General features: G+C 37.5%; 1 protein-coding gene across 1 annotated transcript; it reads left to right on the top strand.

The window, feature by feature from the left end:
- The first annotated feature begins 1,207 nt into the window (after positions 1-1,207).
- Positions 1,208-3,250, top strand: LOC133261213 (olfactory receptor 10A5). The gene has a single exon (XM_061439728.1). The coding sequence runs from the start codon at positions 1,809-1,811 to the stop codon at positions 2,760-2,762; it is 954 nt and encodes a 317-aa protein (XP_061295712.1). The 5' UTR covers positions 1,208-1,808; the 3' UTR covers positions 2,763-3,250.
- The last annotated feature ends 10,128 nt before the right edge of the window (positions 3,251-13,378 follow it).

Below are 13,378 nucleotides of genomic sequence, written 5' to 3'. Positions count from 1 at the left end.
TTTTATTTATTACCTGTCTGACTGCTTAAAAGATAATTTCCCTATTCTAAGATTTTTCTTAAAAATAAATGACAAAGATCAAGGCATATTGGTATATTTCCATTTGTGTGTCTTAATACACACCTGTGAATCTGTGTATTAAGGAATGCTTTCAGTTAAAAAAGTTAGCTCCGTGATTTTTACTTTTTCCTAATTCTTTATTTTTATAATATTGTCACATTAAAGTGCACCCTAGGTGTTCTGCACACCTTCAGCCAACTTCATTTTCATCCTCATTTCTTAGAAAGCCATCAAAGGCTTTACTAGGTATCCCTTCTCCTTATACATTACCCCTACCAAGATGCTGTATATTTACTGTGTCAAGACCTTCTCTGTGATTTTAATATAATTGATTATTTAAATATATCCTCCATTAGATTTTAAACTTCATGGAGGAAGACAGCTTCACATCACCAGTACCTCAATAGAAGTGGAATAGATATTGAATTTTTTCATATGATTTAAGAGTCTCTTATTTAATATAGTCCAGGTTAATTTTTTATGAATATTATCTTTTGAACATTCCCTCTAATCTTCCTCATATTTTTCACAGAATTTTTCTGAGGATCTGCTTCTTTTTTTCCAATTTGTCCACGCTTGAAAGAGACGTAGTTGGACTTTCCTGGGACACAGTGTTTATCTACTTAGGTGTACTACAATTCTCCTCTCATATCTTAATGTTGAAAACCAGTGCATATTCTGAATTCTGACAATCAATTATAGTTTTGCTGGAATGAGGAGAAAGATCCTAAGGTCATTACCTCATAATCTGGTTAGGCAAGAAGGAATAAGCATTACATGACTAGAAGTATTCTACAGTTCTTATACTGAAAGGGGAGAGAAAGTGCATTAAAACTACTACAGTCTGTAGATATCCTTCCTTTGCATCTCACTGCCACATTTTCTACTACTTTGAGTCACGTCAAAACAAAACATGATAAAACAGTTGACTTTTTCTACTCTATACCCTCTCAAATACTCTTAGTGTTTGCAGTCCTTAAATCCGTGCTGCTGCTGCTGCTAAGCCGCTTCAGTCGTGTCTGACTCTGAGCGACCCCATAGACAGCAGCCACCCGGCTCCCCGTCCCTGGGATTCTCCAGGCAAGAACACTGGAGAGGGTTGCCATTTCCTTCTCCAATGCATGAAAGTGAAAAGTGAAAGGAAAGTCATTCAGTCATGTCCGACTCAGCGACCCCATGGACTGCAGCCTACCAGGCTCCTCCATTCATGGGATTTTCTAGGCAAGAGTACTAGAGTGGGGTGCCATTGTCTTCTCCACCTTAAATGCGTACATAAAGGTAAATCCTACTTTGGCAGTAGATGGAGAATATAAACACCATGAATCTTTACAGAAAGGGGGATATATAATAGGTACAAATGGAAAATTTCTACTGTTTTTCGATCTGACTCCACTCCATTGCTTCAGGACCCATCTCACTTAACCCCACTACAAAGGGATTAAAGGTGCAGCAGAAAATGAATGTGTATAGATTTGATCCAAGTTGTTTTAGTAAATATGGTAACAAAGTAGAAAATGGATCATAAAGAATAAGAGTGGGGAAGGATGAGACATTGCGCATTTCAGAACTCAGACTCCATTCTTTCTTCCTTGTGTTGATTCTTAGATAGCACAAGGCACTTTCTGTTACAACTGAGATCCTGATTGTGCTTTTTTCCTGACACTAAGAAAGAGTCTGAAAACAAATCCAGAATCTGACTCTTCCAATCAAGAGTCTCTCTCCATGACCACACCTCCATTCATTTATCAATGGCTGAAGGAAACTGGACAAGAGTAAGTGAGTTTATCCTCATCAGTTTCTCTTCCTTACCTACTGAAATACAATCACTGCTCTTCCTGACATTTCTAGTCATCTACCTGGTCACTCTGCTGGGAAACAGCCTCATCATTCTGGTTACCTTGGCTGACCCCACGCTGCACAGCCCCATGTACTTCTTCCTCAGGAACTTGTCCTTCTTAGAGATTGGCTTCAACCTAGTCATTGTGCCCAAGATGCTGGGGACCCTGATTGCCCAGGACACAACCATCTCCTTTCTTGGCTGTGCCACTCAGATGTATTTCCTCTTCTTCTTTGGGGTTTCTGAATGCTTCCTCCTGGCCACCATGGCCTATGACCGCTATGTAGCCATCTGCAGTCCCTTGCACTACCCAGTCATCATGAACCCAAGGACACGTGCCAAACTGGCAGCTGTCTCCTGGTTTCCAGGCATTCCCATGGCTACTGTGCAGACCACGTGGCTCTTCAGCTTTCCATTCTGTGGCATCAACAAGGTGAACCACTTCTTCTGTGACAGCCCACCTGTGCTGAGTCTGGTCTGTGCAGACACAGCGCTATTTGAGATCTATGCCATCATTGGAACCATTCTGGTTGTCATGATACCCTGCTTGCTGATCCTGTGTTCCTACACTCGCATCACTGCTGCCATCCTGAAGATTCCATCGGCTAAGGGGAAGCATAAAGCCTTCTCTACCTGCTCATCCCACCTACTTGTTGTCTCCCTCTTCTATGTATCTTCAAGCCTCACCTACTTCCGACCAAAGTCCAATAATTCTCCTGAGAGCAAGAAAGTGCTATCACTGTCCTACACTGTTATAACTCCCATGTTGAACCCCATCATCTACAGCTTAAGGAATAATGAGGTGAAGAATGCCCTTGGTCGGACCTTCCACAAGGCTATGGGTGTCAGAAACTGCTTTCTGTAGACATTTTGAGGTGGAACTATAGTTGTTGTTGTTTTTTTTTTAATTTTATTTTATTTAACTTTACAATATTGCATTGGTTTTGCCATATATCAAAATGAATCTGCCACAGGTATACATGTGTTCCCCATCCTAATCCCTCCTCTCTCCTCCCTCACCATTAGAAAGATGGAACTAAAGTTTATTAAGTGAGGAACAATCAATTCCATGTTTGGGATTCCTCTCTACCTCTGTTTTCATCTTTTCGGAGACAAAAGCCAGCTGGTGAAATGGTTGCTGAAAAGACCAGTGTGGGGAAGGAGCACAGAGGTATATTCCACCTATCAGTATTATGTGCCATTTTCCTCTGTTTGCCCAATATGGACTTAACCTTCCTTATCTTACTGGTACAAATGCTATTTTGAAACTTCTACAACCAATGTATTCTAAGTATTTGCTTTGCTAATGTGCACCAATGTGGCATACACTGGGGACAGTGTGAAATTTCTTCTGATGCGAACTTGGGGACCAAGAGTCTTCTTGATACTTTACTTTGTGTTCTGCAAGACTGACTCCATCAGGAGAAATAAAGGCATAAATCCCCCATGCATTATTTGTCCCGTTTATTCATTTCATTTCACATACGTGAGGCAGTTTTGGCTTTAAATTTGTTTGTATTTAGCATGGTAGAGAAAAGTGGATCACTAATCCCCACAAGTATCCTTTCATAACTCCAATATCCTTAATCACCTCCTTTCAAAATATTTTTCTGAGATAGAATTGTCAGAGCTTCCAATTTTCACTCTTGTTCTATATTGAGGTTTTTAAGCTTTGTCGAAGTAATTCCAAATTTTCACAAACTTAATTTCAGGCATGGTGCTGCTTTCAAGCTTGCAATGGATCCTAGCTGTTCCTCTATGTCTTATTAACAACTCTGTTATGCTTTGCTTCCTTTAGTGCCTTTCCGTTTTCAACCTTTGTGTATGTTGCTGTGAAAGTACAAAAGACCATAAAACGCAATTACTGCGTTCAGAAGTTTATCATTTCATCAACATTGGAAATTATGAAAGAAAAACTATGAACTCCTGAAATAATGAAATATTATACAATATAAAGGAGCCTTGCCTGTGTTCATACTCCACTCTGCCATTTATTTTTTGGGTGAATAGGGGAAAGTCAATAACTCTTCACACCTTTTTCATCTGTAAAATTATGCAAATAATAATCATATCTATCCTATAGGTTTCTTAAGACTTGCTATTAATAATGTATTTATGACAGCCCAAGCATATTGCAGGTTCATATATGGGTTTTGATTCTTAGCAATTACTTCATCTGAATACCTTTATGAACTTACTTCTAATAATCTCTGACAATTATAGACATACTGAATGCACATTTTTATAATTATTTTTATCACTTAATGTCATAACCAAGGTTAACAGATTAGGTACCCAACAAGTTATTAGGGTAGATAAAGCAGTTTTCTTATCTAAAAACAGGTAATCGTGGTTAATTTCCACATAGAGTTGGTATAAGGATTAAACTGGGTAAGGAATATAAAGCTCCTGATACCAATCATAAACATTTATTTTCATGCTGTGACAATTATTTGTAAGAATAATACTTGAAGGCTATAAAACATGTCACCATGTATAAGTTCCATTACTTTATATGATTTATATTCTCCATAATTCATTGTTTCTTGTATTCCAGTATAAGCAGTCATGTAGTGAACATTTTAAAGTTTTAAGGTTTTTTTTTAAAGTCTTCTTCAGCTACCATATTGAGATAAAATTCCAACAGTATAATAGTGGGTCAAAGTCCCTGAAATTTTGTTTGTTTATTTTTCCTGTAATTATTGATCTATTCCTGTGATTCAAGCATTATGTTCATTAGTATTTCCAGTGATAAATAGGCATAAGTTTTAATGGCAAAAAGGACAATTCATCAAGTAACCATAATCAGCCTAAATGTGTAATCACCTGATAAGTGCTTCAAAATATGGAGGAAAAAATGGTAAAGGTGAAATGAAAAATAGATAAATCCATATACAGTGGGAGATTTCTATATTCATTTCTCATTAATGAGTAGGACAAGTAGAAAGAAAATCAGTAAGAACATAAAACAATTGAGCAACACTAAAATAAACTAGTCCAAAATGATATTAAAAGACACCATACTATACATCTCATACCAAGTTAGTGTCTGCTGCTGCTGCTGCTGCGTCGCTTCAGTCGTGTCCGACTCTGTGCGACCCCATAGACAGCAGCCCACCAGGCTCCCCCGTCCCTGGGGTTCTCCAGGCAAGAACACTGGAGTGGGTTGCCATTTCCTTCTCCAATGCATGAAAGTGAAAAGTGAAAGTGAAGTCGCTCAGTCGTGACTGACTCTTCACAACCACATGGACTGCAGCCTACCAGGCTCCTCTGTCCATGGGATTTTCCAGGCAAGAGTACTGGAGTGGGTTGCCATTACCTTCTCCAAGTTAGTGTCTACGTATCATTTAAGAGTAAACTCCAGTGTTTTCTATCAATCTCTCTTAGATTCCTTCAAACAAATCCAAATTCACTCTCCTTTGAACACATGTGGCATCTAGCATGTGTTAAGCTCGGTTAGCACTAAGTTAATAAGTTAGTACTGTTAAGCATTAAAGATATCACAATTGTATTTTCATATGCATAGAGGACACAGTAAGGACAGTTCATCATTCATGCTTGTATTACTGAGGCCTAGTCCAATGCCTGGAATACAATAGGTACTTGGTTAATAAATCAGTGATTAAATGTATAAATCCTAAATTGATTCCCTAGCTCTGATCTCTCACTGAAATGTGAATTCCAGGTTTCCAGCTAAATCCAAGACATCTCTGCTTGGGTGTTAAAGCATATATCTAGCACCATCCTCCCAGAGAATTTCCAAATCTTAAAAAATGTTTTCTTTTTAATTATCCCTCTTTTTGACCTCATCATTTGCTGACATTTTCTTTCATTTAATCAGTGGATATTCACAGACTGAATCTTGGTGTAACAGTAAACCAGGTGCTGCCCTCTCAGAGCTCCTGGTTGTGAGACAGACAAACTCACAAACAGCTACAGAAATAAAAAGTGCCATGCAGAGTGCGTACCATGTTGTAATTCTGCACTTCAATAAAGGCTATCACAGAAGCATTCAACCAGTCTCCTAATCCTGCTCATTCTTCCTTAGCAAAAGTCTTTTTGCTCTAACATTGACTCGATTCACATTTTCATTGCCAATGCCATTGTACACTATTATATGACATTAGCCAGGCCCTCGTTTCTAAATTATTATCATGAGTCTCCTCAGTGTTCTCATTGCTTCTGAGCACTTCCCATTCCTGCTTTACGCTCACTAATAAGTACTGAATTTACAAGGATGAGCAAAACAGAGTCCTTGCCTCAGGGACATTACAGTCCAGTGGAGAGGAAAGACTGCACAAATAATTATAATTACAAATTGATATCATTGTTATCAAGGAAAAGGTATATTACTCTGGAGAAAGAATAAAAGCAGAAAGTCATAATTTATAAGCATGGTTCAGAGAAGACTTCACTGAGGAAGTAATATTTAGAGTGATATAAGAAAATCATGCAGGAGTTAACCAAGTAAAAATAAAAAGGAAAAATACTCAAAGCAAAAGAATTAGTATAAAGATTCTAAATCAGTGATTGCAGAAATAGTATTGTGGAATCATAACGATGTTGGCTCATCATATAGTCCAGAGAAGACAATGGCAACCCACTCCAGTACTCTTGCCTGGCAAATCCCATGGACGGAGGAGCCTGGTAGGCTGCAGTCCATGGGGTCGCTAGGAGTCGGACACGACTGAGCAACTTCACTTTCACTTTTCACTTTCATGCATTGGAGAAGGAAATGGCAACCCACTCCAGTGTTCTTGCCTAGAGAATCCCAGGGACCTCGGAGCCTGGTGGGCTGCCGTCTTTGGGGTCGCACACAGTCGGTCATGACTGAAGCGACTTAGCAGCAGCAGCAGCAGCAGTCAACTGGAATGCTTCTTCCTCACCCTAATGGAAACTTTCAAGTCTCAGATCAGGTAGTATCTTGATGAAACTTGCCTAACATGACATTCACCTAGGTTTATCAAGTTTTCTGTACTTAGACTTATTTACTCTTCACAACAGGTATTGGAACATTGAGTGATTTTAATATCTTTCTCTAGATCATAAGACTAGCAATTAATAGTGGAAGGATGAGATAAAACTAGAGTATTATTTCAAGTATTTTTTATTAAAATTTTAATAAATGTACATGATAAAATTAAGTACAAAATAATATATAATCAAAAGATTTCCTTCTCAGGGTTCACCTCTGTGCTTTCCCACCTTTCTGCACCAAGGAAACAATTATAATTAATTCCTTGTGTATCTTTCTAGCAATTTACTATTTACATATTTTATATGTATATATGTGTAATGTTAGTTCTATGAAATATATGTAATTATATTTTATAATTTTTGTAATGTTTATATCATGTCCTTTATTTGAAATGGCTTTATTTCAAATAAAATTTTATCTTGGAGTTTATTCCACATTAACATAATATATTCACAGAAAAATAGTATTACAATGGGAAATCTATAACTTTTAATCCATCACCTATTGATGGAGTTAAAAGTATGTACATTATTTAATTGTTAATAATTATACTATAATAAGAAATAATTTAATCTTTCCTGTGACCTAAAACTATGATTCTTAAAGCCTGAATCACCAGCTCTATCCCATACTGCTCTCTAGACTTTTCAAAACCAGTAGCCTCAATTAACTTGATCAACCTTTGGACAAGGGCTTATATAGTCTGCTTATATGACTGCCTTAACAATGACTAGCCTACTATTAGCAAAACAACAAAAAGATTCTATGATAGAGAAGTCCTTTCTTTCAGCAGTTTTCTATTTCTTCCATCCTGAATTTGTGTATAGCAACTACTTAATCTTCAGTGCTTAATTGTTTATTTGTTCAATGCCTGAATTTCTTGTTCATTTCTCTTTCTAAGGGTCTAGAACAATGCCTGGCATGTAGTAATTAGTCAATATTTGTTGATGAACAAGTACTGGCTATTGGGAAGGTTGGAAGGTTATTATAACATGATATTCATGATATAGTAATACATATGTTATAATAAGACTTCCCAGGTGGCTCAGTAGTAAAGAATCCACCTAGAATGCAGGAGACCCAGGTTTGATCCCTGGGTTGGGCAGATTTATGGAGGAGCAAATGTAAACCCACTCCAGTATTCTTGCCTGGAAAATCCCATGGACAGAGGAACCTGGTAGACTACAGTCCATGGAGTGCAGAGTCAGATATGACTTAGTGATTACCACGCACACACACACACAATGCTGTAATAGAAAACATTAAAATCCTTTTTAATATATCCCATCCTGTCATATCAACCCTGTAAAATAAGCATGTTATCTTTGTCTCAACAATATGGAAATGAAAACTCAGAGAGTTTAATAACATTGCTAGGCATCACAAACCAGAGATTTCTAGTGCTGGGATTACATTTAGGTCACTTAGAATCCAAAAAGTTTATGCTTTTCTCTATACAATATCACACTCCTAGAGAATGGTTTTCCTTTCTTGAACTTCATCCTATTGGCCTCTGACATTCCTTAGGGTCCCAAAGGACAGTGAAATCAAGAAAGGTCAGGTACTCTTGAGGAAGGGCAGGAAGAGGAGCTAAGCTGATACCAGAAACACCTGGGGGGAAATGCAGGTGCCAGCCCTTCATCTGGCTCTGAGGACAAAAGAGGCACATCTGGGAACAGATCTCCTAAGTCAGGACTGGAAACAGGGCCAACCCATCTAGTCTGCTCACTCACATCTGACACAGAGAAGGCTGCAGTGATCTGGCTTCAGGTCTAGTCGCTAATGGCTCATCCAGGAAAGGGAGTAGGACCTCCCTGGTACTTTTTCTGGTTCTTCTGACAGCAGAGCCAGAGTTCATCAAACTCTCAGGAGCCTGCACGAAGCATAGGTATCAGGTGGAGCTGAACAAGGCAGATCTCCCTACTGGGCACAGGTAAGGATCTCATCAAGGGCCAAATCAACCCAGGCCCATCTCAAGCTTCAGCTGCTCAACTAGACAAGGTTTGGTGGAATGCCAGGATTCTATTCCTGTGTCCACAGAGGAAAAATCATATCTGTGTTTTGCCTCCCTGAGCCTTGATTTCCCATTTTTGGTCAGAAAGTAAGATCTGAGACCACAAGAAGATTCAGATTACCCAAGTTTTTGTCCAACTGTGACTCCAAATCTTTCTGGTTCAGAAAAATTTCAGTCTCTGAAGCTTTGACAGGACATACACTTCCTCCAACTCTGGACTTTCCTGTAATTAACTCAAGGAAGACTTGCCTCAGTGGAACATTCATGAGGCAGAGCGCACTATTCTTTAGCACAATTCTGTGACTGCAGAAAGTCCAGAAAAGTGAGTTCCTCCTCCCGGGACAGTCAGTCAGTGATTAACAGAAGGCCTAGAGACTGTCATACAGAGTGAAGTAAGCAAGAAAGAGAAAAGCAAATATTGTATATTAACGCATATATGTGGAATCTAGAATATGGTATAGATGAACTTATCTGCAAAGCAAAAATAGAGACACAGATGTAAAGAATAAACATATGGATACCAAGGGGGAAGGGGTGGGATGGATTGGGAGATTGGGATTAGCATGTATACACTACTATTTATAAAACACATAGCTAATAAGAACTAACTGTATAGCACAGGGAACTCAATGCTCTGAGGTGACCTAAATGGGAAGGAAATGCAAGGGAAGAGGGGATGTGTGTGACTGATTCACTTTGTTAGTTAGTTTCACAGAAACTAACACAACATTGTAAAGCAACTATACGCCAATAAAAAATAAAATAAGGAAAAAAAGAATGTTCCTATGGAAATTGTGGATGGTCTGGCAAGGAGTCTGTGCATTGACCATGGACCAGAAGGTTCTGCAATGTCTTCCATCAAGACAGTCTGCCATCTCTCCTGCCCAGCAGTTTCCAGAAATTCTTTGGAAAGCCAATAGCCCATTTCATCTCTACTCCCTCCTCCTTCCCGGTCCTTCTCCACCAGAACCACTCACCATGTTTTGTCATGAAATGAAACTTTTAGTGAAAGTCGCTTTCAGTAGAATAATGTGAGTGGACATGAAATCTAATGAAAACTCAAGGAATGATGAACTTTCTGAAATTCTTGTAGTTATTTATCATAAATAGCTCAATCTGGATTTGCACTGGTCTTGTTCCAAATAGTAAACAGTTCCTTGTCTGAAAGAGTTTGCAAATTAAAGTAGGAAATTCCGATTCAATAGATAATTAACATAGAAAATTAAAGATAATTATTTTTAAAGCCAGGAATAAGCCCATCTGGAAGCAGCACAGGGAAAACATATCTGAGTTTTAAAAAAGAGAAGGAAGAGGTCAGCAGGATAAAGGAGGCAGGTGTGCCAACAAGTGAAGTTGTGTGAAAAGATACAGAGCAGGACTGGCAAACTTCCAGCTAGCCTCCTGTTTCATATGGCCCATGGGCTAAAAATGGCTTTTAAATTTTTTAAATGATTAAAAAAATCAAAAGAAGAATAATAGTTCATGGCATCTGAAAATTATATGAAATTCAAATTTTGATAAATAAAATCAGTATTCGGACATGCTCATTTGTTTAGGTTTTGTGTATATTTGTGTACCTGCCGTTTGTATGGGCTTCCCAGGTGGGGCTAGTGGTAGAGACCTGGATTTGACCCCTGGGTGGGGAAGGTCCTCTGGAGAAGGGCGTGGCAACCCACTCCAGTATTCTTGCCTGGTGAATCCCATGGACAGAGGAGCCTAGCAGGCTACAGGCCCTAGGGTCGCAAAGAGTCAGACACAACTGAGTGACTAAGCACAGCACATTATAATATAGATTCAGTATTTTGTATGTGTGCATTAGTTTAGATGTTGTATAGTTGCAACAGAGATCGTATGGTTCATATAGCCTAAAATATTTTATGTCTGTCCTTTTATAGAAAAAAAAAAATCACCAACCTCTGTACAGAATCATGAAGGGAAGTAATTCATCCAATAAGTGCAGAAAAGCTGATAATGAAAGACAAAAGGTGAGACCTAAAATGTATTCTGTGTTCAAAACATAGGCCTTGTTCAAAACTTGTGTTGCTTTTACTATATTTTTTCTTTATGATTCTAATTGCAGGACCTGCGTTTTCCTGCTGTGCAAACAATTTACCAAACTCCTTAACTAGGAAAGTACTTAACCTCTCCAAACTTCAGTTCATCCATTAGTAACATAGGGAGGATAATAATAGCATCAAAATCAGACAGTTGTTGTGGAGCAGACTACTAAAAAAGTAAAAATACTAGCATAATTCTATTATATTCAGCAAATAGTAACAACATACAGTCATCATTTTTACCATTATTGCTTTGTTGCTGTTACATAACAAAACGTAGCTCACTGTTGAGTGCTTGAATAATCAGAAAATAAAATTAGGAAGTAACTCATTCCTTTCCCCACCACTTAAAGGTGATTTTTGCTAAAACTGGCATATTCTTTCAGTTGTTTTCCTATTTTTTCTTATTTACAAAGTTGGAATTTACATGTACACATTTATTCTTGTTTTTTAATTTTAATATTATGTCATAGATGTTATTCAATAGCATTTCTTCAAAAAAGGCTTAGATGATCACATGATATTTTCTGAAGTCTTAGGTCATAATTGACCTAGTCAGTTATTCATTAGTGATTGTTTCCAGTTCTGACACTAGAGAGATACAACACTGAATATGTTTATAAGTGAAGTCTTTGTCTGAGGCTCTGATTATTGGTTTAAGTTAGAAACACTGAGTTCTTGAGACAAAGTGTATGACCACTTTAAGAGATTTAATTTAAATTATCTAAATTGCTCTTCAGAAAAATTATACAATTTTTTTACACCAAAATCAAAGATTATTTCTACTATACCACCTCCCTTATTAGCACTGAGCATTATGATTATTTTCACTTTTCCAAGTTTGATGAGCAAAATTGAATTCTAGTGGTATTTATTGATTTATCTAATTTGTATTTATTTTTAGTACTGGGAAAACAGAGTAATTTTACATGTTCATTTCTTATTGATATTTTTGGTGAGTTGAATCTTCATTCCCTGTGTTTTTGAGGTAGAGAGATCATTTTTAATTGAAGTATAGTTGATTTAAAAGGTTTTATTAGTTTCAGATGTAGAGCATAGTGATTTATTTAGTACTTTTATAGATTATATTCCATTCAAAGTCATTACAAGCTAATGGCTATAACTCTCAGTACTATATAATATATCTTTGCTTCTTATCTATTTTATACATAGTAACTTTTTTATTTAAAAAAAAAGTTTATCATTTATTTTAATTGGAGGCGAATTACTTTACAATATCATGGTGGTTTTTGCCACACATCGACATGAATCAGCCATGGGTGTACCTTGGTCCCACCATCCTGACCCTCCCCCCACCACCTCCCTCCCTAACCATCTCTTCGAGTTGTCCCAGAGCACCAGCTTTGAGTGCCCTGCTTCATGCATGGAACTGCACTGGTCATTCTGTTTTATATATGGTAATATACATGTTTCAATGCCATTCTCCCACATCATCCCACCCTTGCCTTCTCCCACATAGTCCAGAAGTCTGTTCTTTACATCTGTGTTTCTTTTGCTGTCTTCCATATAGGGTCATCCTTAAAGTCTTTCTAAATTCCATATATATAATCTATATTTTTATAGATTATATTCCATTCAAAGTCATTACAAGCTAATGACTGTAATTCTTAGACGATGTAATACATCCTTGTTTCTTACCCATTTTATACATAGTAATTTTGTGTCTCTTAGTCTCATACCCTTAGTTTGCCTCTCCCTATTCCCCCTCTCCTTTAGTAACCACTAGTTTGTTTTCTATTTCTGTGAGGTTGTTTCTTTTTTGTTATATTCATTAGTTTGTTTTATTTTTTTAGATTCCTTATATAGTGATATCATACTATATTTGTCCTTCTCTGACGTATCACTAATCATTATGTTTTCTAGGTCCATGCACATGATTTCAAATAGCAGAATTTCATTCTTTTTATGGCTGAGCAATATAGTCCATTATATGTGTGTGTGTGTGTATGTGCACAAATACTTTTGAATCAATGTTTTTATATTCTTAGGATATATACTCAGCAGTGGGATTGCTGGGTCATATGGTAGTTCTCTTTTTAGTTTTTGAGTAACCTCATCCTGTTTTCCATGGTGGCTGCACAAATTTACATTCCCACCAACAGGGTACAAGAGTTCCCTTTTCTCCACATTCTTGCCAGCAAATTATTGTTATTTGTAGACTCTTCGATGATAGCTATTCTGACAGGAGTGAGGTGATATCACGCTATGGTTTTGATTTGCATTTATCTGATTATTAGCCCTAGAATACTGGAGTGAGTAGCCTATCCCTTCTCCAGCAGATCTGCCCAACCCAGGAATTGAACCAGGGTCTCCTGACTTGCAGGCAGATTCTTTACCAACTGAACTATCAGGGAATCCCCCCAATTATTAGCCATATTGAACATCTTTTCATATGCTCATTAGCCATCTGT

The sequence above is a fragment of the Bos javanicus genome, chromosome 15, assembly GCF_032452875.1.
Source record: "Bos javanicus breed banteng chromosome 15, ARS-OSU_banteng_1.0, whole genome shotgun sequence".
NCBI lineage: Eukaryota > Metazoa > Chordata > Mammalia > Artiodactyla > Bovidae > Bos > Bos javanicus.
This window is presented reverse-complemented; position numbering and strand designations above follow the sequence as displayed.